Source organism: Rhinolophus ferrumequinum, chromosome 3 (assembly GCF_004115265.2).
Source record: "Rhinolophus ferrumequinum isolate MPI-CBG mRhiFer1 chromosome 3, mRhiFer1_v1.p, whole genome shotgun sequence".
NCBI lineage: Eukaryota > Metazoa > Chordata > Mammalia > Chiroptera > Rhinolophidae > Rhinolophus > Rhinolophus ferrumequinum.
Window position 1 is genome coordinate 19,876,811 of NC_046286.1, and position 22,095 is coordinate 19,898,905.

The 22,095-nt window shown below is 38.6% G+C and overlaps 1 protein-coding gene across 1 annotated transcript in view; it reads right to left on the reverse strand.

The window, feature by feature from the left end:
• The window catches only part of PKHD1 (PKHD1 ciliary IPT domain containing fibrocystin/polyductin), a 429,832-nt gene that overhangs the window by 244,452 nt on the left and 163,285 nt on the right, over positions 1-22,095 (reverse strand). The window contains exons 37-42 of the mRNA XM_033102675.1: positions 16,210-16,420; positions 15,674-15,831; positions 13,206-13,397; positions 10,057-10,182; positions 7,819-7,868; positions 7,428-7,565 (exon numbers count right to left, since the gene is read on the reverse strand). Coding sequence (XP_032958566.1) covers positions 7,428-7,565; positions 7,819-7,868; positions 10,057-10,182; positions 13,206-13,397; positions 15,674-15,831; positions 16,210-16,420 — 875 coding nt within the window. The remainder of the gene's footprint in view (positions 1-7,427; positions 7,566-7,818; positions 7,869-10,056; positions 10,183-13,205; positions 13,398-15,673; positions 15,832-16,209; positions 16,421-22,095) is intronic.

Below are 22,095 nucleotides of genomic sequence, written 5' to 3' on the forward strand. Positions count from 1 at the left end.
TGAAGCTTGGAGATATTAAGTAACTTTCTCAAAGTCACAGAATTAGTAATTGTCAGAGCCAACTCCATTCGTGTCCAAGGGTGAAAGTGTCAGAGATCATAGTCTAGGATAGAGAAATGAAGGTCAGACCCAGAACCAGAATGCCAAACAATAGGGTGCAAGTAAAGAAATGTAAACAGTAGGGAGCAATGCAAAGTCACATCACCAGAAGAAGGGCAGAAGAGGAAAGCTTGCTATGGCCTCCCCAACAATGCACAAAACACTGAACAACATTCTTTGCAGAACTCAATGTATCATGGGCATTCAAGGAAGATAAATTTCAGAGAGAAATTAACTGTCCAAGTAAGCCAGTTCTTTGAGGTGTGCATCTGTATAGTTCTAGAAAAAAGTGAGTTAATCCTTCAGGCACCAGGTAACCTGCGGGACAAGATAGGCAGTGATAGTGTTTGATATTGCCACATAAATATAGGTTTCCCCAAAATAGGAGAGCTTTTCTGAGGTCAGATTTTACTAAGGAGTTGCTCTCTTCACACCAAAAATCCAAATATAAAATCCGTTCCATCCCCACCACATGGGGGGAAAAAAACATGCTCAGCTCAGAGTGCAGAGACATACAGGCAAGAAGGTGGGCCAATTCCCAACAGTAGGCGGGGAAAGACATGACATTTTGAAGAGTATATTTAATAAGGACAGCGGTTCTGAAACTAGCATTATAGGAATTGAACCTTATCAAGGCTTAGACTTTATGTGAATGAGGACTAGCTATTGATATTGAAATGTTGAGCAACTGACAGAAGAAAAGACTGAGACTGTCTATAATTTTTACTTTATATTATTAAATTGTTATTTAACGAATGTTATTTTATGTTTAAATTGTTATTTAATATATGGACATGGTGGCATGAGTCATAGCAAATGGTTAGAATTGAAAAAGTCAGTTCTGACCTACTCAATCACAGAGCTCTTTCTCACAGCATTTAACAAAGCTCAGCTTTTACTAGTTTGAGGAAGGAAGAATTAAGAGTGAAAAGTCCAATCGTACCCTTTTAGTTATAGCTGTTCTATATTTACCCTTAGGTTGAGTATACTCATTTCATCCCATAGCTTCAATCATTCTAGATAATATTTTATCGACTTTAATTCCTAAATGAAAGGACTTCAGGTATTATTAAAGGTAGCTCCCTAAACCTGGGTGATCCACTGGCAGTCATCATATTGCAGTACTCCCTACAAAAGGGGACTTTAAAGAGCCTGTTCCTCTCTGGTGTGCCACATGTTCCACTAGGAACATGAACACACACACACACACACACACACACACACACACACACACACAGAACCAAGCAAAGTCAATACAGGATAAAAACTGAATTAGATTGTTTTAAAACAACCAATACTCAATTCCTACCTCGTGTGAGAGAAGGAACCAACACCCTAATGTGCCAGGCAGCTTCTGGGAAAGTGGGAATGAGGGCCAGCACTTACCCTGAGACTGGAAGCCTGGCCAGCAGGTAGCACCCAGGACTTGGGGGGCAGTCAGTACTTCCTAACACAATCACCAGTGCTGTTTCCGGACCTTCAGCTTGTTATTCACTGTGGGCCCCAAGACTCTCTGACCCTGGTTATTTGTGATTAGCCAGCTACTCTCCATTGTTCACTCAGTCACAGAACTGTTTTCTTTCTTTGTGGTGTAGGGGCCCATTCTCTCCTGCACTTTGATAATTTGGGTTCTGAGCACTTCCCTGATTTCCTGAGGCCATATAAAATTCTAATCACGTGTTTCACCTACCACATGGAACTCAGTAAAATTGACTTTTGGATATCAGAGAATGTGAAGTTGAATTACTATGGAAGATGCTAACGTGACTTCAAGGAACCGGGGCCATCTCTAAGACTCCAATTATCTTGAGGTGGCACAGTGTAGAGTGGTAGTTGTCAGTCAGGGATGATTTTGTTCCCCAGGGAGTATTTGGAAATCTCCAGAGACGTTCTGTATTGTCACAACTCAGGTGGTAGAGGGATGTACCTGGTATTCAGTGGGTTGAGACCAGGCATGCTGTTCTACAGAAGACAACTTCCCACAACAAAGAATTATACGATCCGAAACGTTAATACTGCCATGGTTGAGAAACCGTAGTCTAGAGTCTAGACTGGAAGTCTGTGTTGTCAAAATAATCTATGCCCATTCTAGTATCCTAGCTCCAAATTTTGATGGAAAGGTCAACCTAAATTTAAAACATACCCTGTTTCCCCGAGAATAAGACCTCTCCAGACCATCAGTTCTACTGTGTCTTTTGGAGCAAAAATTAATATAAGACTCAGTATTATATTATATTATATTATATTATATTATATAAGACCCAGTCTTATATTATAGTAAAATAAGACCGGATCTTATATTAATTTTTGCTCCAAAAGACACATTAGAGCTGATGGTCCAGCTAGGTCTTATTTCGGTAGTAATTACAATAAGAATGCTTTGGCAGTCTTTACAAGGATGATATTTATATCTTTTTAAACAGTCAAATCTGGTGTTAGACATTCCCAAAAAAGGACATTTATTAGCATTGAATCAGCTATCTCAATTCTTCCCTCATGTTAAAAAAAAAAAAAATAGGATATGTGCTCACGATTCTTAGCTTCAGAAGAATTGCTGTCACTGGGTTGGCAAATACAAGTGCCTAATATGTCTCTTCAGCCCTAGTAGGTACACAAGGAAGTAACATAGCTGTGGATTCTCAGTTATGATTACACAGCTGGAAACTTCCTCATGGAGTTACATATGCAGCCCCACCTTCCACATAGTCTGGGTTGGGTGGCTATGTCTCTACCACACCTATGAGCCGTGAGAAAGGCCATGAGTATGTAAGAACTGAGGGTTAGGAAATGGGGCTTCTAAATACCCAGCTTTTCTGCAGATATGGCAACAATGAAAACGGCACACTAGAGGCTAGAAGTGATTATCTCACTTAGACATATACCTGCATTTCATTACCAAAGCAATCCAAAAATATTACCAAGACTCTATCAAGAGGGGAAATATTCAAACATTTAAAGAATAGATTAGAAGAGCTAAGTGCTGATTCATCACCTTTCCCAGACAGGTGCTCAGAAAGCACATATTTTTAGCAAATGAATAGATTTGTTGAGTCATCTGCCCTAGTGTCATTAGTATTTGCAGAGCAACTAGCTGATCATATTTAAATGCTTTCCAAGTGCATTTATAGTTGCGCAGGGTATTGCAACTTTGGTCGCCTGTTAGCCGATAAAGCCCACTTTTCTTATAAAACAAGCACTTGAACAGTCAGATCACATTACTTCCCAGCCCTTTTTACTCTCCATTCCAATTGGGTATGCTACAAATGAGTCATGAGGAAAAACCACATATTTATGCAGGCAGCCAGCGGCTTGCAGGGTAGGGTTTAAGGCAAGCGAGGATTTTGTGTGGAAATCAATTCTTTGCGGAAGTCAATGTATTATGGACATTCAAGCAAGAGGAATTCCAGAGTGAAATTAACTGCTCAAGTAAGCCAGCTCCTTGAGGTGTGCATCTATAGTTACTAGAAAAAAAAAGTGAGTTAACCCTTCAGGCAGCTCTTAAATATACATTAGCTATTGAGTGGGAAGAGCTAGAGAACTGAAATTGGGCCTTTAAACACAGAATTCCTTACAAAATTGATTCACAAACCAGAACAAATTCCTCTCAAATTAAATGGGGATTTCCAAAGGGTTCATCTTCAGGGTTTTTCTGTGGAATATCCTAAAAAAAGAGTCTGGTCATTGGAAATGTGCAATACCACCAAAAACGGGATATTCGGGAGCTCTGGAAGTGAACAGGCCCTTGCTGTTTGAGAGCAAAGACTTTCCAGCCTGAGATTGACATAGGTGATGTCAACTGCAGAGATGGGGCCTCTGGACAGATAACAAGGAATCCCCATAAAGCGAGTCAGATGCAGATGCTGAGTAGCTAAGGGAAGTCAGTCTGGAAATGGAGTACTCTAAAAGCTACAGGTAATGCAGGAAGAACCACCACTAATCTGTTTTTGGAAAGCACAGCAAAGGCCTATGTAAGGAGTATACAAAGAAATACCACAAGTCTTCTGGAGATGCTAGCAGGAATATCACGCTTGAATCCTCACTAGCAAGAAGCCACAAAGCTCAGGTTTTGCTTCTCCCTGGACCCTGGACTTGGTTCAGTTATAGCCCGGGCAGCGAAGCAGGCACACCACTTGTGGCTATAAAACTAAAAAGTTATATCACACTTGAAATCCCATTGTATCATGCTGGGTTGAAGGTGAGTGAACTATAAAGACAGCTGACTGAAAGTCAAGGTAAATTCCGTGTGCTATAGCTACACTTTTGGTCCTAGGCTTTGGGTCAGGGTAATTAGGGAATAATATATGACCACAGATCACTGCAGAGACTTAAGGATCAACTGTGTTTCTTCACTGCCTGCCTGCCAAGCCAGAGATTTCAAAGCCAGATTCATGTAGGTGAGAGAAAGTTTAGGCTTTCAGGGTTGGTTGCCCAGGAACGAGAATTATATAATTTTCTTCAAGTCTACATAAGGGCTTTAGTTTAGTTAATACTATTATCCCAGTGTCGATTTATTGATTTAGCTATTAGTCTATGGCAATGGCATGGTTATGTTATCATTGGGGGAAGCTGGGTGGCAGTTACACAGAAATGCTATGCTGTGTTTTTGCAATGTCTTCTAAGTCTAAAACTATTTCAAAATTGGAAGTTTAAAAACAGAAAAATCTTAATTACAGCAATGCAGAGGCTTTAAAAAATATTTTGCCAGACTGCAAGAAAACTGAGAAGCAAGGCAAGAGAAAGGATCAAAATAACTGAGTACACACAAGGTTTGACTATATTCCCATAGGGATAGTTTGACTCTAAACCCCTCACATAGAAGGACAAAAGAGCCAGCACCCATGAATCAGTTCCTCAGAATAAGAAATGTCTCTCTTGATTATCAGAACAACCCTGGGAAGGGGGAAGTTTTATTTTACCACATCTCTTTCTGTTCCACATACTTGTATTACACACACACACACACACACACACACACACACACACACGTATCACTGTTATTGTAGCCTCCTCATTATCTCTTTGGAATAAAGGTGTATTTCTAAAATACATTTGTCAAAGTTTTCTGTGTATTGTCCATAGGACAAACTTAATAAATACTAACTTACTAATTTACTGTTTGTTCAATGATGAAATGACCTTCATTGGCCCTAAGGGTCGAGAGCAGTCCCTAACTTTTGGGTTTTGCCACATAGTCCCAGTTATCACCTATATCCTTAGTAATAGCACATTCCAGACATTAGAATTCCAAAGAGACAGCACAGTAGAACAGTAGTGGCACATCTGAAGTAAGATTTAACACTGAGAGGTGAATCCCACAGGATTTATCTGCTGCCACAGATGAAACATCTTATTTTCCAGGCATCGACATGATTGTTAGATCTTGGAATCTATTCTTTATTTTTCTCTTTCTTCTCCTCATTCTTTGATTATGTAAATATGCTCACATTCATTCATTCATGATATTCAATGAATTTGTGTTGATAAACTATTATGTTTCAAACGTCATGTGGGGTCTAACAGCTAATAAGCTAACGAAAAGAGAACTACAGAATTTTAAGGTCATCAAAGAAAATCTCAGGAATACATCTAATGAATATACTTATTGAATCTACACTACCGACTTAAACTGAAACTTCACTCTCAAAACATGTTCACTGTACTTTTAAAATAATTTTGTAACATAGATATAAGAGGAAGAAAGTAAACAAATAAAAAATGGAAGGCCTCTAACAGGGAAGAGCTTGTTTTGGACTCAGTTTTTTGATTGCTGACTGAGCATTTTTCACAGGTCAGTCTGCAAAGGTTCAGGTGATTTATCAGCTTTTCAAATGACCCTCTGGCTCTCTGCACCTACAGACCTATAGCCAGCTCAATTCTTCTGGTTGACTAGTGGCCAAGACACTTGCCCATGTGTTATCCAATGAAGCAAAGACAAACAGACGGCAACCCTGGCATTCAATACTGGATTCAGATATATTCCAGTCTCATGAAGGAAGATGTGGTGGGACACCTTAGGGTCTACTTTCCTCTAGGTATTTCAGTGTAATCAAGATTATATTAGCTGAGAAAGTATGCAGAAACATAGTTCTTTAGGCCCCAAAGCTTGCTGGCATAGCTGCTCAACAAGCCTTATCACCAACCAGTTAAATGCCCACTCTTGTTGTTCTGGGTCTAGAATTTGGTTTCCTTCAATCCATGCAGTTCTGCCTCTTTTCTCACTGGCATATTAGCTGTCCCCATTAGGCACCTAAAATGGTGTGTAAGTGCTGCACTTGGAAAAAACGTAATTAAGCGTCTGGAGGAAAGTTGAGGAGATAACCATGACTTTTATTAGGTGTTATTCAGCTGAAAGTAATTAAAAACAGATGATCGGAGAGAGACAGAGATGTTCATTCTCCCAGTGCCTCAGAAACTTGGCGAAATTGTCATGATACAGTAGATCAGGGGTGTCTAAACTGCAGCCCACAGGCCAATTGCAGCCCGCAATCCATTTTTAATTGGCCCGCAGCAAATTCCAAAAGTATATTTAGTTTACTTAAATAAACCAGGTGAGGCAATACGTACTTCACCTTGAGTGAGTGGCCCGGCTGTTTGTGTATTTTACCACATATGGCCCTGGGTGAAAAACGTTGAAAGAAGTTGGGACACCCCTGCAGTAGATGCTCAGAGGAGTGTCCTGGAAGAGTAGGATATCCCTGGTACAAAATCATTGAAAAAGGGGGAACTAAGTGGCCTTCCCAGTACTCTGATGCAATTCTTCACTCACACATCCATGGTTAAACTACCAGAAAAATGTATTTCTTAAAGTGTTTGGAGAACAATTAACCAAGAAAAAAGAATGTTAAGTTTACTAAATAACGGGATGAAAAAAATCAAGGCCATCAGCATGTACTTCACTCATCCGGGAATCTGACATGACTCATATGCCTCATGACTTTACAGACCCTCAGTTTTGAACATATGACCACAAGAATACAGTAAGACAGTGAAGATTTAATAGGTAATTAATGTTGGAATCATGACAAAAATCAGCACCACAGCGATAGCTTGGGAAGATATTTTAGATTGCATTAATTAAAGTGACCAGAAAAGAAATGTCTACATTGTTTTGTTCCACGTAGATATTACGTCAAAGAGCATTCACGGGAATTCTGAAAGGATTACATTTATCCTACAGCACTTGTTCAACACAACATCAAAAAGTACTTTCTCAATACCAGTGTGCAGCAAGTAAACATTTTATTCTATCCACTGATGCTGCCCTCCAACCAATTTTTGGAGTGAACTGTATGCCTTCTTAGCTCTGACCCTCCTGGTGAAGACCTTACCTCGATAACATTGGTGGGGTTGCGGGTATAGACACCAGATGGTGTCAACAGTTCAGTACTGGATAGTCCCTCGGCGCCAGAAACACGGATGATCACATTGTTTCTTATTATGTTTCCCTGTTCTGACCAGTCCAATTTAAGAAAAAACAAATCAAAAACCCAAAGAATTCACGAACATAATTAAAATTTATAAAACTCAACACTGTTATTTCTACTAATACACATTATAGCTCACATAATGCATATGCATGTGTATAGATACACATATATATATAACATTTAGTATGTTCAACAAATTTAAGATATCTAACATCAGGCCTGTCTATATCATATATGGCAATTTAAACAGACTATAATAGATTTAAAACCAAATTACATATTTACCATTTGTTCTTTCAGGAATAGCCTCCCACGGAATATATCTTGTCTCCGTGTATGTACCTGAGAACAAAAGATCACATTACTTCAGCATATTTCATGCCACCCAGGAAAACGAGGGACACTGCTATACTATGTCTTCTTTGAGGTGTGGCTTGCTTTGATTTTACTTTTGTGTTTTTATCTATGAAGCAAAGAAATACATAATACATGGACTTTTTAGTTCTGGAGTATCATGGATCAGAAGTTCATTTTTTTTAAAAAAAAGAATAAAGAAATGGACCTACTATTTTTTTCTTAGGAAGAGACTAAGTGACTATCTCCATAGTTAAATGCCACATACCCTCGTGTCAGCTCCAGATCTGACCCTACCTATTCTGACTGGCCATCAGCTATCTGCATGCCCCTCTCTTTCCCTGGAAGACCTGGAATGTCCTGGAGTTACAGGCTGGACAGTAACTAGGACCCTCATACCCAAGCCACTGAGGTTTGGAATAGAAGAGAATAAAAGAGGATGGGCCATGCTACAGAGAGAGATTAGCCACATACCTGGCATCAATAGAAAGCAGCCCCACAGAAGCCCTCTTTCTAGGTCATTAGGTATCTGGGTTTCCCATGTCATTTCATGAGTCTGGATTTGCATACTCGTTTTACATGAATTGAGTACTTTATAATGCCCTAATAAACAAATATTCAAATTCGCTCACCTGCACTACAGTAGATATTAAAAGCTACCAATTCACAATATCCAAGTATTAAAGGTTAAATTCCTCCTGCAGATTTTCTTCCTTGTCTAGTTAATGTCTAGTCTGTATAATTGTTTTCTCCTACAATAGTCTTAGTGTATCTTCCTGAATTTCTGTTCCAGGTTTCAGCAAAGTTTCCCCTTATTCAGGTAAAAGTAAGAATAAACAAAGGTAATCCTCCATCTGTTAGTCTGACTGCCCTGTAGCTGTCCTTTTCCAATCAAAAGATTTTCCTGCACCTGATCACTTTTATTGTTCATAGCTCTTTGCCCTTTAGAGCTGGAATTTGTTTTAAAGCAAGTTTATATGATCCATATTTTCTCACTAAACAGTTTCCCTCTCAGGAATAGAACCTTTATAGCTTTTATCTTAACAGATTGTTCTTAAATGAAACATATTCCCACTAATGATATCATATTAACTAATTTAAGAATTAATTTAAATATATAACACTATTTAACAAATACCGTTATAATCTTACTTTCAGTGAAAACCTCTGATTTGCTTTTTTATTCTGATATAACCAAAGACCCTTTGTTCATTAATTCATTCATTTCTTTCAACAAATATAGCTATAATGCACTAGTAAATGTGCTAAATGTTAAAGAAACAATATTCACATGAAATCTGATGGTAAAAACAGACATCAATCAGATGATCAGAAACATGATATATAATTTTTAATCAACAAATGATTGGTGCTAAAAGAACTTATACAGAGTATCGTGCAGAAAGAGGGCAAGTAGCATGAACAGAGGAAAAGAGCTTGTGCAAAGGCTCTGAGGCAGAAAAAAGTACAGTCTTTTGAAAGAATTAAAATAAAATAGGTCAGTGCACCTAGAGCAGAGAGGGAGAGAAAAAGAACAAGACAAGTTTACAGAGGTTAATAGAGGTAAAATCACTGAAGGAATCCTTTAAGCTAGATTAAGGATTTTGGATTGTATTCTAATACAATCCACTATAATTCTCTTAAAGGGTTTTAAGGAGAGAAGTGATATGATGCAATTTAAGATTTTTAAAGAATAACTCTGGGTTGTGCAAGGGGAATGAACTTAAGGAGAAAAAAAAGTGGATACAGGTGACCAGTTAGAAGATTCTGAAACACGCTTCTTCAGCAAGCCACAGGAGCAGCTAAGAATAGAATTCAAGATTTTTAACTCGTTGTCCAGTATTCAGATTTGACACTCCATTAGACAGTACGAAGATATTTTACATGACTTTGAAGTACTATGAAAATTGCTGAAGTAAATTTTAAAATCTCCCATTGTGTATTTATGAACTTGAACTGAAATGTCACCTTTAAAAGATCCATTTCCTATTGTAAAGCTTAGTTAGCCAATCACTGATAACTAAATTTAAATTTAGAAATTTTAACTATGACTTATTTCTAATGAGCAAAGTTTAAAGTTTTTATAAATTGGAAATTCAAATTTGGGGACAATGCTTTTTGAAATAACTGTGTCTTACCCAAGCATATACAGATTAGACAAGCTCATTTCACTTACCCACCAGCACTGCATGGCCTAAAATATCGTAGAACACATTGCTATCCACCTTCAGGCCCAGGGTCCTGGACATGCTGAGGCCTCTGCTGAAGGAGCCCCACACTGTGCAGCCCTGTATGTAGGAACCTGAATTGGAAAAAGTAAGGCAAAAGTCAGAAGGGAATCTTGAAGGCTCCTCAGATTCCATTAATCATCTCCAAAGCAAGCTATAATAAGAACATTCTTCCATACTATGATGAAACTAAGGAAATGAGCAGAAGTCAAATTTTAAAAAATGAGCAACTCAGGCCAATGCATCTCAAAGATACCAAAGATAAGCTGAGCAGAATCCAAGAGTTAAGTGTTAAAAAAGGAAAACATCTGAGAAAGAGACAGTATGGCCAAACCACTAAAGACCGCATGGCCGTCAAGATTTCCAACTGACTCTCGTCACAAAATGGCGGACAGCTGCCAGAGAGAAGTTAAGGACAATGTGAAGAGTATTGCTTATGAACCAATCCTGATCTTTGAAAACTGCATCTGGCATGAGGAGATGTAATCACTATTTCCTGAGCTATGAAGCAATATTTTTAACTTTCTGGGCAACAATATTTAACTTGTTGGCCAGAGATTCTCTCCTTTTCTTAATTAAATTTATTTGGGTAACATTGGCAAATAACACTGTATCATTTTCACACGTACAAGACTATAATTCAATATGAGCAAAGCCAGAGGTTGACCTGAGGATCACAACTCTCATATTTGCATATGGTGGGTTTAGGAAGCTGAAGGGGATATACTCCATACTATGGTAAAAGGAACTGACATTTAGGAAAACCATCACACTGGTTCCATGGGCATATTTTATGACCCCCTAATCAATTTATGTGGACTGGCTCAACAATGAATAAATACTTACTGAGTATCAACTATATATTTCAGAAACTGTGCATGGTGCTAGAGATATAAAGATGAATAAAATTTAGTAAATTCTGTATTTGTGTTTCTTCAGTCTGATGGAAGAAACAAATTAAAATAATAAAAATGTACTATTTAGATAACTAAATAATAAATCCTGAAAAATGAGTCTTGTATTATTTCCAAGTAGTGAGCAATATTATACTGATGTCAAATATTTGGAATATTTAGAAAATATTACTTTGGTTTATAGAATAATTTGAATTTTAAATTGGGTCTACCCAGAAAATTCTCAATTATAGTGTCTCCATAAATGCAGGGCCTCCACATTCAAACTCGATCTCAGCCCCCGTAGTACCAGATGCTCTCACATCACTCACCAATAAGTTAACACATCCGTACCCACTTATGTAGAAAACACTGCCTGCTGTAAACTTTTCCCAACTCCAGATCTCCACCATAGAATCACTCCATCAGGATACGCCTGCCCATCTGATCAACCCAATAAGTACTAATGTATTTATAGAGCCTTTATGGGTTAAGGTCAGGAACCGGTAAACTTTTAAAAGTGGGGTGCAAGTGAAGATTCTAACTACCCTTAACTCTAGTGTCTGGGGGCAATTCGCCACATGGGTCACGAGGGCCTTCAGAGCATGAAACAAAAGATCTTTGCCAAGCATGCAAGAAGTTTCTAACTGCTGGGTTAATATTTTGCCCCCTCCTAGGAAACACATTTGCATTTTAATAGACTTACAGGGGATAATGTATTAACTTAGTAGATTTCAAACTTTTTTTAAGCAAGCACTGAACTCATTCTCAAATAAAACCTAGTATATAAAAATAGGTAAAAATGTAGCTATTCTGAAGCAGAGGTTATTAATAAGCAGAAGGCAAATTAAGGAAGTTTTTGAGCACAAGAGAGTTTTGATTGTGTTCAATTGCTAACACATATGAGACTGCTGTTCTCATTTACACTGGAGCTGGTCCCCATGCTAAATATTCTGTAGCATTATAAGCACCAGGAGACCAAAAAAGAGAGAGAGAGAGAGAGAGAGAGAGAGAGAAGAAGGGTACAAAGATACTGATTGTCCTAATGTACTATCGTTTCCATATTAGGAACCATCCCCCTAAATGAATGTCAAAAATGAATGAATAAATAAATAAATAAATAAAAATAAATAAGGTGAAAGAGATCTGGAAATTGCATAAACAGACATTCTTGGCATGCAGATGAATTTGAAATGAGAAAAAAAATGTTGCAGTTGGCTAGCTTTCAATGACTTCAAAGATTACTCTGTCATTACCTGTAGAAATCCTAGCATTTGTCAAGGCCCACCTGAACCACGAAGTATGTATGCCTTGATGTCCTTTGTCAGGCACCACCTCCAGGAAGGAAAAGCTTGAATGTGTGGGTGTTGGAGGTGCTGAGAGATGGGGAGGATAACTCAGAAATGGCACTTCTGTCTTCATTACTTAGAATCTCTACCCCAATTCTCTGACTCTCTGCATGTGAACTTCTGGCATTGGATTTTCACCCTAGATGCTCCTATGACTCTCCAACTTGTTTCAGAACCTTTATCAGTACATGTTGTCATATTCTTCTTTTCTGATTCTAATCTTGTTTTTTACCTAGTTGTTCCCACCTGCATTTGACATTTCCTCTTCCCTCTCTATCTCAGCTCTGGCCAAGTTCTGCACCCTGCTTGGTCTATGTTCCCAGGAAAAGTGCCTGGTTCTCAGCTCACTCTCTCCCAGTTTTCCAAGGTGAAGATTCCTGTGACTTAGGACAACTTCCATAGAATTGCTCTCTGCTGTGCTGGACTCCCATTGCATTGATTATTTATACTATTCAATGTCAATTTGCCAATAGTCACAAGCTAGTAAATGATAGAGGCAGGGTTTACAACATGGATTCACACAACCCACGTCTGTTGTACCTAGAGTAATGTCTCTCAAAGTATACTCCTTGGATCACTTGTTCTAGAATAATACGGCTTGGTTGTTAAAAATTCAGATCCCTGAGCCCACCTTAGACCAGACTTTGTCTTGGCAGTGTCCATAGTCCTGAATTTTAATAAGCTCCCAAAATGATTACTTTAGTCATACTAAAGTTTGAGAACCATAGAACCTAGATTATAATTGTCTATCTCTGAAACCCCCATACCCCATATATCACTTATCACAACCCCACATGTTGTGCCTTTAACATGTGAGAAAGAAACACGAGAAGTCATAGGCCTGGACCTCCTTACCTCTCATAGCACCCACTAGAGTCAGCGAGCTCAGATGCTTCTGGAGGGCTTGCCCCAAATCCCGGAACTGCACTCCCTTCAAGTAGACCTGGCTGGGTTCCTCTGGGAAGGACTGAATAATGACTCTGGCACCCAGATCCCTGGATCCCAGCATCTTCTCACTCTTAGAATACAAACAGTGCTGCAAATTACCTGAAATACAGAATGAAGTCAGTGGATCTGAAGCATGAGGCTTTTAGACAAATCCCCCCGCTCCCCTGTTGAAATGCACTGACTGCACAAAAGACAAAGCACTATTATTTATTTCATTTAATGATCTTACTTCCCTTTTACTTTGATTCTCCTTTGTAGGTTATGAATTAAAATATCTGATAACTAAGACATGATGTTGCCTTTATTATTTTCAGAAGCCTCCCAAATCAATCACCTTAATTATTGTCACAAAAAGGCTGACTATATCCCACAAACCCAACCAGAATAGATGCTTATTTCAATCCAAAAATCCCCTGAAGGTAGTGTGCAATAAAATGACCTTCTCATGGTTGATAATTGTAGGCAAGAGATGTGAGTGCTAAATAGAATCACAGCTCTTTTTAGTCTTCAGCTGTCCAATGGGCTTCCCCTTTCCCTTGCTGCTTTATAGTTTGGGGCCTTAAGAAAATTACCACTGCAGGAATGGCAAAGAGCTCCAGTGAAGTAACAGCGCATTATGCACCAACCCCTCCTTCTCAGTCGTGCCCCTAAAGAGGACAGCAAACTGCATGTACATCGTATACACAGCTGCTATAGCTGGAGTGCTTCAGGATGCAAGACACTTTCTGTTCACACGTGGCATGTAGTGGTGTGAACTAACTAAGAAATCACTTCCTGAATTGATTCTGTATTATCCAAGAAAACAAATCAAAAAAGAAGTGCCACTAATACAAAATGATGTACCGTTCCCCAGTTAATAGTCCATAGTAAATTAGAGTTCAGTCATTTGCTCACATCCAGAAAAGGAGTGTATAAGAGGCAAATTAAAGAGGTCTTTTATCTGCTTATGCGTTATCACAATTGTGATCATTTATGTCAGTGATCCATAATATTTTCAAGTGGCCAGGCCTTGTATTATTGTATTTAGGTAACTCGTTCCCATATTTCCATCCCACACAAAGAGGGGAGTGACATATGTTTTTAGTGAAGGTATGAATTCTGTTTTATTTTGAGAACTTTGTAGTAACATTTAAGAGTTGTGCTGCAATCAGGGTTTCTTCTTCCATTGGGAGCTAACAGCTTTATGATGGCCCCAATTCAGAGGTGTGGTCTCACTTGCAGCATGATCAAATGCAAAGTTTTACACAACTTGATCTGAGAATACCTATATGAGAAATCCCAGAAGTGTCTGAATAGAATTCAGATCTCAACTCAGCAGAATCGTTAAGCAGTCACTGGATTATAACCCACTGTAGCCAAACATTTTTCAGAATGACGTATTTGTGAGCAAGACGACGGAGGTGGTAGGGGGGTGGGGTCAAGAGCCCTCTCTCCCAACCACATCCCAACATTATACCCGTATGTGTCTATATGTAGAGATTACTCAAGTCTTTAAATTCACCCTTGACATTTCTTCCAGGCTCAGGACACTACCAGACATTTCTACTCAGGTGCTGTCCTGGCATCTCAGTCTCAACATGTACAAAATTAAACTAATGATCTCCACCCTCCCACTCCAAAATCTGTTCCTCTTCCCGTCTCAATACACAGCCTCATCATCCATCCAGAGCTCATGCCTGGGAGTCATCTGTGACATCCACACCACCCTGGACCAAAGTTGACAAATGATGTCTTCACACCATGTGAAAGCCTCATAATCTACAGCCTGAGAAACCAAAACATAACCTACTAAACTAACCATCCCTGAAATAGATGTTTAATAGGCACATCAGTGTGATTCAGTGCCTGTTATTCTTCTAGAAGATAAATTGACTTTTTCAACCACTTACTTAAAGTATGTGGTAGTTCACTCAGAAAACAAACTCCAAAGTGGGAATGGGGGCGGGGAAGGAAGAGGTCTACGAGTCTAACCAGTAAGAATGAGCTGCTGCCTGTGTTCGTGGCTCTGGCATGAAACAGTTTTCCTGAGAATTTTAGAAGGGGACTGGAATCAGAGTTAAGACTTCATTATATAACCTCTAACCTGGAAATTTAATTCAACTCTCCAGATTTAATTATTTAACAGGAACTTTTCCCCCCAAAGAAATAATTAATTTCTCAAGTGGATACTTTTGTTTATCGCTTTCACAAGGTGGTTGAGGGCAGAAGATGAAATGACAATTTATCAAGAGCATTCTGAAAACTACAGAATATTATGGATATGCAAAGATTAAGGGTTTATCCTATTTTAAAAGAAGTCAACAATGCCACAGATCATTTGACAGTAAGAACATTCTTTTTCATTCATTGGACTTTCCCACAAAATATTTCTCTACCTTCTGAAGCATTAGCCCCCTGGCATGAAGCAAGGAACTCTGTCCTCTCATTAGTGAGATTTCCTCGTATAATAATATTCCTGCTGAGCAGGGCCACTGTGGCTTTTAAAATATGATGCTCTCCAGCCACCCAATGTTCTGTGAAGTTGTGAGAATACCTGAAAAACAGAAAAAGAAAAAAGACATCTGTAGATACCACTCTGAATATTATTAGGAATCGAAAGCCACTAGATTCGTATAATTCTCTATGTGGGGGTCTATTTCTTTAGAAACTCAAGTACGGAAGAGTGAACTATGGGCACAACTCTCGGAAAATTAGAAAATATACTGACTATTATACGGCCCACCTACTATAAGATGGAAGTTCTAAGGTCTTACAAAAGGAACTTCAAAACATTTCTTGCTTTATAATTTTGTCAAAACATCTAGTCTTAATTAAAAATGTGTCATTGAAAGACAAACCAATGTCCAGACACCAACACAGTTAAGACCTAATCTTCTTCCATCTAAATGGAGCCACGCTGTCACCCAGTTACCTCAAGGGTGCTCTCAGATGGAGGTGTGCATTGTGCACAGTTTCCACAATGGCAATCTCTTCCATGGGTTTGGCACCTTCAACACCTATTCCACTGACAATGACAACTTCATCCCCAGAGTGCCAGGCCACAGCGTCTTCCAGAGCCAATACTGTGTCATGGGCATAGGCAGCTGCTTGAAGATGGGTGACAATTACTTCTGGTAGTGAACCTAAAGCAGTCAGAGGAAAATTTATCTTTAGACACTCTAACAGTTAATACAAATGTGGTATTATTCAGCCAATGAATCCTGTGAAAGAAGAACCTAGGAAAGCAAGTTCCAGGCTCGATGAGCACCAATGCCTTCACATTTTTGGGTATTGGTTTTTGGTTTTTTTTTTGTCTGTCACATGGTAGCAATAAAAATAATCCAGGATTGAGAGTGGCATGGTACAAAAACACAGGAATTGAAGTCAGACTAAATTTACAATTGAATTACAGTATTGCCATATTCTAACACTGTTTTTTTTGGGTATTATACTCAGAAGTAGGCTTCGGTTTCCTTAGTTACAAAGCAGAAGTAGCAAGGCCTTCCCCCATAGGGTTTTAAGAGGATTAAACCAAATAATATCTACAAAACATGTAGTTTGGACCTTGTCACATAACAGACCCTCAATATTTTTGTCCTTCTGCTTACTCCTCTACATCATTTTGTGTTTTGAGTACATAATTTTACCACCTCTTTCTTATTCCAAATAAAAAACAAATAGCTATTAGAATCTCTGACACAGAAGTCCATAATGAATTGCTAATCTGAAGACTTCAACTCACTTTACAAACAGTATTAGTAGAGTACAAAATCAAAATTACCTCAGAGAGGGTGTCCTGAATTGTGGTGTATTAAACAAGCCTTTTAAAATCTACAACTGGGTGTATCCAACATAGAAATGCTACGCAAAATTGCAGAGTAACTTGTGTCTCAAGATGTCTTCGTTTGTATTAGGCTCCAGAGCTTCTATCTGATCCTGCCATACAGGATGCTACTCCTTCACTATCAAATTTTCAAGAAGGTAGTCTGTCTTGCCGTTTACAATCTGGCCTTTTCCAGCAATGGTCAAAGCAAAGATCTTTTTCAAGGCATTATCTGAAGCAATACTTCAGAAAACACAAGGCTTACTCCCAACTCCTTCTTCTTTCCTCAGTACATTTCCTTCTTCCTTTGCAATAGATGATAATTTACCTTTAGCCCACAGCAACTTACTGTCCTGCCTTGTTGCACTAAAGGAAAGTAATAATACTTGAATCTCTAACTACAGAGGTGGCTGGCAATAAATCATTTTCAAATTATTCTAAACTTTCCTCTTTATTTGTCTGTATGTGTGGGCACTTGTACCAATAATGTTGTTCTAGGCTTAGAAAGGTCTCTGGGTTAATGATGTAATTTCTGAGGTTTACTTGGGCAATAATTTTATCTTAAAAACATTTACAGAGTTCAACATTTCTAATTATAGGGCAGGTAAAAATTAAGACATAAATCATCGCAAACGAAAATAAGTTTAATTTTATTTCTTGTTTGTATGTTTTAACCTTTGGGAACAATAAAATGAAATAAAGTTTCTTTATATATATATATATATATATATATATATATATATATATGAATGAATTTCTATTATTGGTTCTTAAATGTCTGCACAGAAAAACCTCTATTGAGCATAGAAAATGTTTACCAAAGACAAAATTCTATTAAACACTGTGATCAATTATTCACACTACTCAGTCAATATGTAACGAACACCTACTATGCACCTACCAACATGCAAGCTACTCATGGCAGAACCAAGAGTAGGGACAACAAAAATATTTCTCAACTAATCATTCTTATAAATAACAGTCAAGTCAGAATGAAAGAAAAAAACTCAGAGTCTTTGAAGTGCATTTTAAATTATTAATATAAACTGATGTCCTTTCAAATGTTGACAGAGCCTCTATAAAGCAGTAAAATTATCTCATAATTTATTCACTCTCATTGCAATAATATTACCTCTATGTGTAGGATTAAAACATCAAACCTGGATGTTTCATGAGTGCGAGCCTTATGTTTCTAGCTATGTAGTAGATATTGGCATTTGGATGACTTACCATCATCTCAAATTCAAGAATGTTGAAATAATTATGATAACCACCTGAGCTAGAATCTCTCCAAACAACTTTTATTCTCCTGGTCATTCTGCATTGTTCTTTGTATTAAACTTTGCTAAGTTATTTTAATTACATCCCTTCTTTGTCCCTTAATCTACAATATCCACCTACAGTACTCAGTAACAAAGCCCCAAACTCGCTTGACTTTTAAGACTCTCTATAACATGACTCTACTTTATGGTCTTGGATTCCTTTAATAACGTCTCCATTCCAGGAAGCCCAGGCTCCTTACCTCTTCTCATTTAACAGACTAAGTCCTACCACTATCACTTCGCCCAACCTGTGGCTTGACCTGAGGGTCCAGCTTTCTTCCCCTCCCCTATTCTTACAAACACATCTCAGGCCACACCTCTTCCAGATTTCAGGGAGCACTTCAGCCCATACCGATGTCCACCTCCTCTTATAGACATTATAGTGCTGCGGGGTCCTATTTGAGCAAAATGTATGTGTACATCTGAGTTTTAGGCATGTCTGACCAGGTTATGGACAATTTGTGTGAATTGCTTTCCACACATATGGGAAAAGCTTACACAATGGAGCAATTGGGGGAAAAAGGAGATAACAGAGACATCATGGGATCTGTCTCACATATGGGCCTTCTCCCCTGACCTCATGGACCACTGAACCTGAGGAAAGAACCCGAAGGAACTCTCCAGGTGGCTTTTGCACCTGATGTTCCTCTGCTGGGATTCTTTCATCAACTCACTCTGCCTCATTCTTCACAATGATGTTTAACTTGATTCCTCAGAAAAACCTCCTAACTGAGTCAAACCCTATATTATATAATCTGTCACATCACCATGTCACATCACATGTTCCTTTCCAGCACTTAACACACTGCAATTTGACCTCCATTACTGTAATTCTCTGTTTGTCTCCCCTATTAAACGTAACAGAAGGAGTTATACCTATATTAGCTCACCACAATAGCACTAATGCCTATCAAAGTGTCTGGCATATAATAGGTGTTCAATAAATATGTATTACATGAGGAACATCACAACTGAGTCATGGAGAAATAAGCACCCCAAACTGTTGGTGTCCAGGTGACCAGATAGGACCCTGAGTGTCAGCGAGAGGAGGCTATCGCATTTCATCACAGAACACAGCACACTCCCACGCCTCGGGGTTTGACCGCCTGGAATGCAATGAAGGCCTGTACCCTTGACACCCATGTATTCAGTATTCTCATAGCAGGTATCAGCAGTATGGACTGGGGTGAAAAGTCCCCAGCACTTTCCTAAATGAAGTACAATGACCAAGAAAGACAAAACAGGAGGAAACATGCAGGAAAAATACCTCATGGTAACTGTGGCAGACACACTAGTTGATGAACTCACACAAAATTTGTCGTGAGACCACATAAGTGTATAACAAGCAGGCAGGAATGTTGCAGGGGGCCTGGAGGTTCTGGGAGAGTTGGGGGAGGCAGGCAGTACATTTTTTTCTTTATCATTACTGAAATATCCACAGGCTGAGCAGGCTCAGAAAGGCCTGGGGAGATTCGAATTATATAACCTATCTCAGTTCTAAATTATGCTATAATTATTACAATGCATACGTCTTATTCCCCACCTCTGCAGTCAGCACTTTGAATGCAGGGCCACTGCCTCATGTTTCTGTTTATATATGCCACAATTCCTAGTGTAGTCCTGGGCTCATGATTAGCAGTCAACTCACAGGGATTTAAGTTAACTATTTTGAATATTGCCTTCTGGACATTCACTTGCAAACCCCCATCAGATATATATTGAAATTGGTATATAATATCTAATATGTAAAAAGCACCAAGAAACAACAACAACACAAACATTTATTAAGAACTTAGAATAAACCCAACCTATGCTAAGCAGTTTTACTCTGCAGTAAGAACTGTTTTTGTTGTTTATCTTTTAATAGATTGTACAGATTAGGAAGTTAAGATGCTTCAGGGACAAGATTACACAGCAATGAGATGTCAGCACCGAATTCTGAAAATGGCTCTACTGAATCCAGAACCAAAGAATTGTACACAGAATGGAATTGCTGACCTCTGGAAGTTTAACTGTAAATTAACTGTACCAAATTATTTTTGATGCTCAAAAAATTATATCCCTTACTTTATGTGATTTAAATGTCATAGGACTTCTCTGATGAAGAAAGCATTGCACACATTTCAAACGTGAGTCATTTTACTTCACAGAACTCTTAAGAAACCCAGATTGAGCAGCTGCCTTTCTTTCCCTACCACAATTCAAAAAAAAACAAACATAAAAATACAGTTTAAAAGGCTCAATAATTTATGAATTTACTTAAATGAAAAAGGGTTATGCTCTTAACTTGTAATTTAATGTTTAACCACTTTGGGCTTTCAACATTGACCTGTTAACCAACAAATGATTCATTTACTCCCACTAATAACTTCTACTCATAATTGTATTTCCTACAAATTATTGTTCAAGTATTCCAATGCCATTCATCCATAATTACACAATCCCAGAGAACCATCTTACCAAATGGGCATAGCAAGAAAATAATCTTTGTGGGTTAACACACTTTAAAATAAACTAATTGTCCCATGTTTATTTTGTAGGACCTCAATCATCATTCCAAGTGATGAACTGCCAAATCATTTGGAGGGAGCGGGGACAGAGAGAGCAGCATCTCATTAAAATAATGTTTATATAAGAACAGGAGTATAAAGGAACTCACAAAAAACTAGAAATATGCTTCTCAAATATATGTAAGTTATTTCTCCCTTACTTCTGTATGCAGCTTCACCACTATCCAAAGCAAACCAATGAAGTTATCTTTTCTTCTGTGGAGATGGATATCTGCCAAGCCCTGGGAAGACAGAAATAAAGGGAACAGTGTCGTTGTCCTCCAGGCCTAGGGCCAGTAGAGGAAATAGACAAAGTTCACAAATGTACCAAGTTTAGTGTTAAGACAGAGGGACACACAGGTTCCACTGTTACACAGACATGGAGCATTTCAGTCACACAAAAGGAGGAGTTGTTCCCGGGACTGCTGCCCAGAAGGAGTGGTTAATGGAGCTGCGTCTTGAAGAATAATTCATGGTGGGCCAGGTGACCAAATCAGCAGAGCGCTCTAGGCAAAGGCAGCAAATGCATATACAATGGTGTGGGACAACGACACATTCAATAATTGCTACATATGTGGCATGGCCCAATTGCAAGTATGTGGAAGAGATAGGGGCCTGATGAGAGTCAGTGAGGATACATCTGGAAAAGTGAGCAGGACCCACCCAGCAAGGGCTTCCCAGGCTCGCCCAAAGAGTTTATCCTAAATATGACTAGGAAACTACCAAAGGAATATGTGAGATGATAACTATGGAATTCTACTGTTGTGAGACTAGTGATATTTTAAGCCCATGAGTACATATATCAAGCTGAGAGGAGATAATCCTTCGTGAGAAACATATCTACTGTAGATCAGGGAGAATGAGAAAAAATCCGAGTCAAACCTTAACATGAGCAAGAAACAGCTAGTGAGGGAAGTGGAGGCTTAATGTGTCCTACCAACTAGAGATCAGTGTCTAGAGCAAGACAAATGAGATGGCATGGTGTGACTAGGCAAAATAATGCAGGACCTTGTCGGCCTGTTTTAAACAGACTTAAATCTTATTCAAAGCAGTTACATGATCAATGTATGTTGTAAAGGTCACCCTGGATGTTGTGTGGAGAACAGATTGCAAGAAAGTGAATG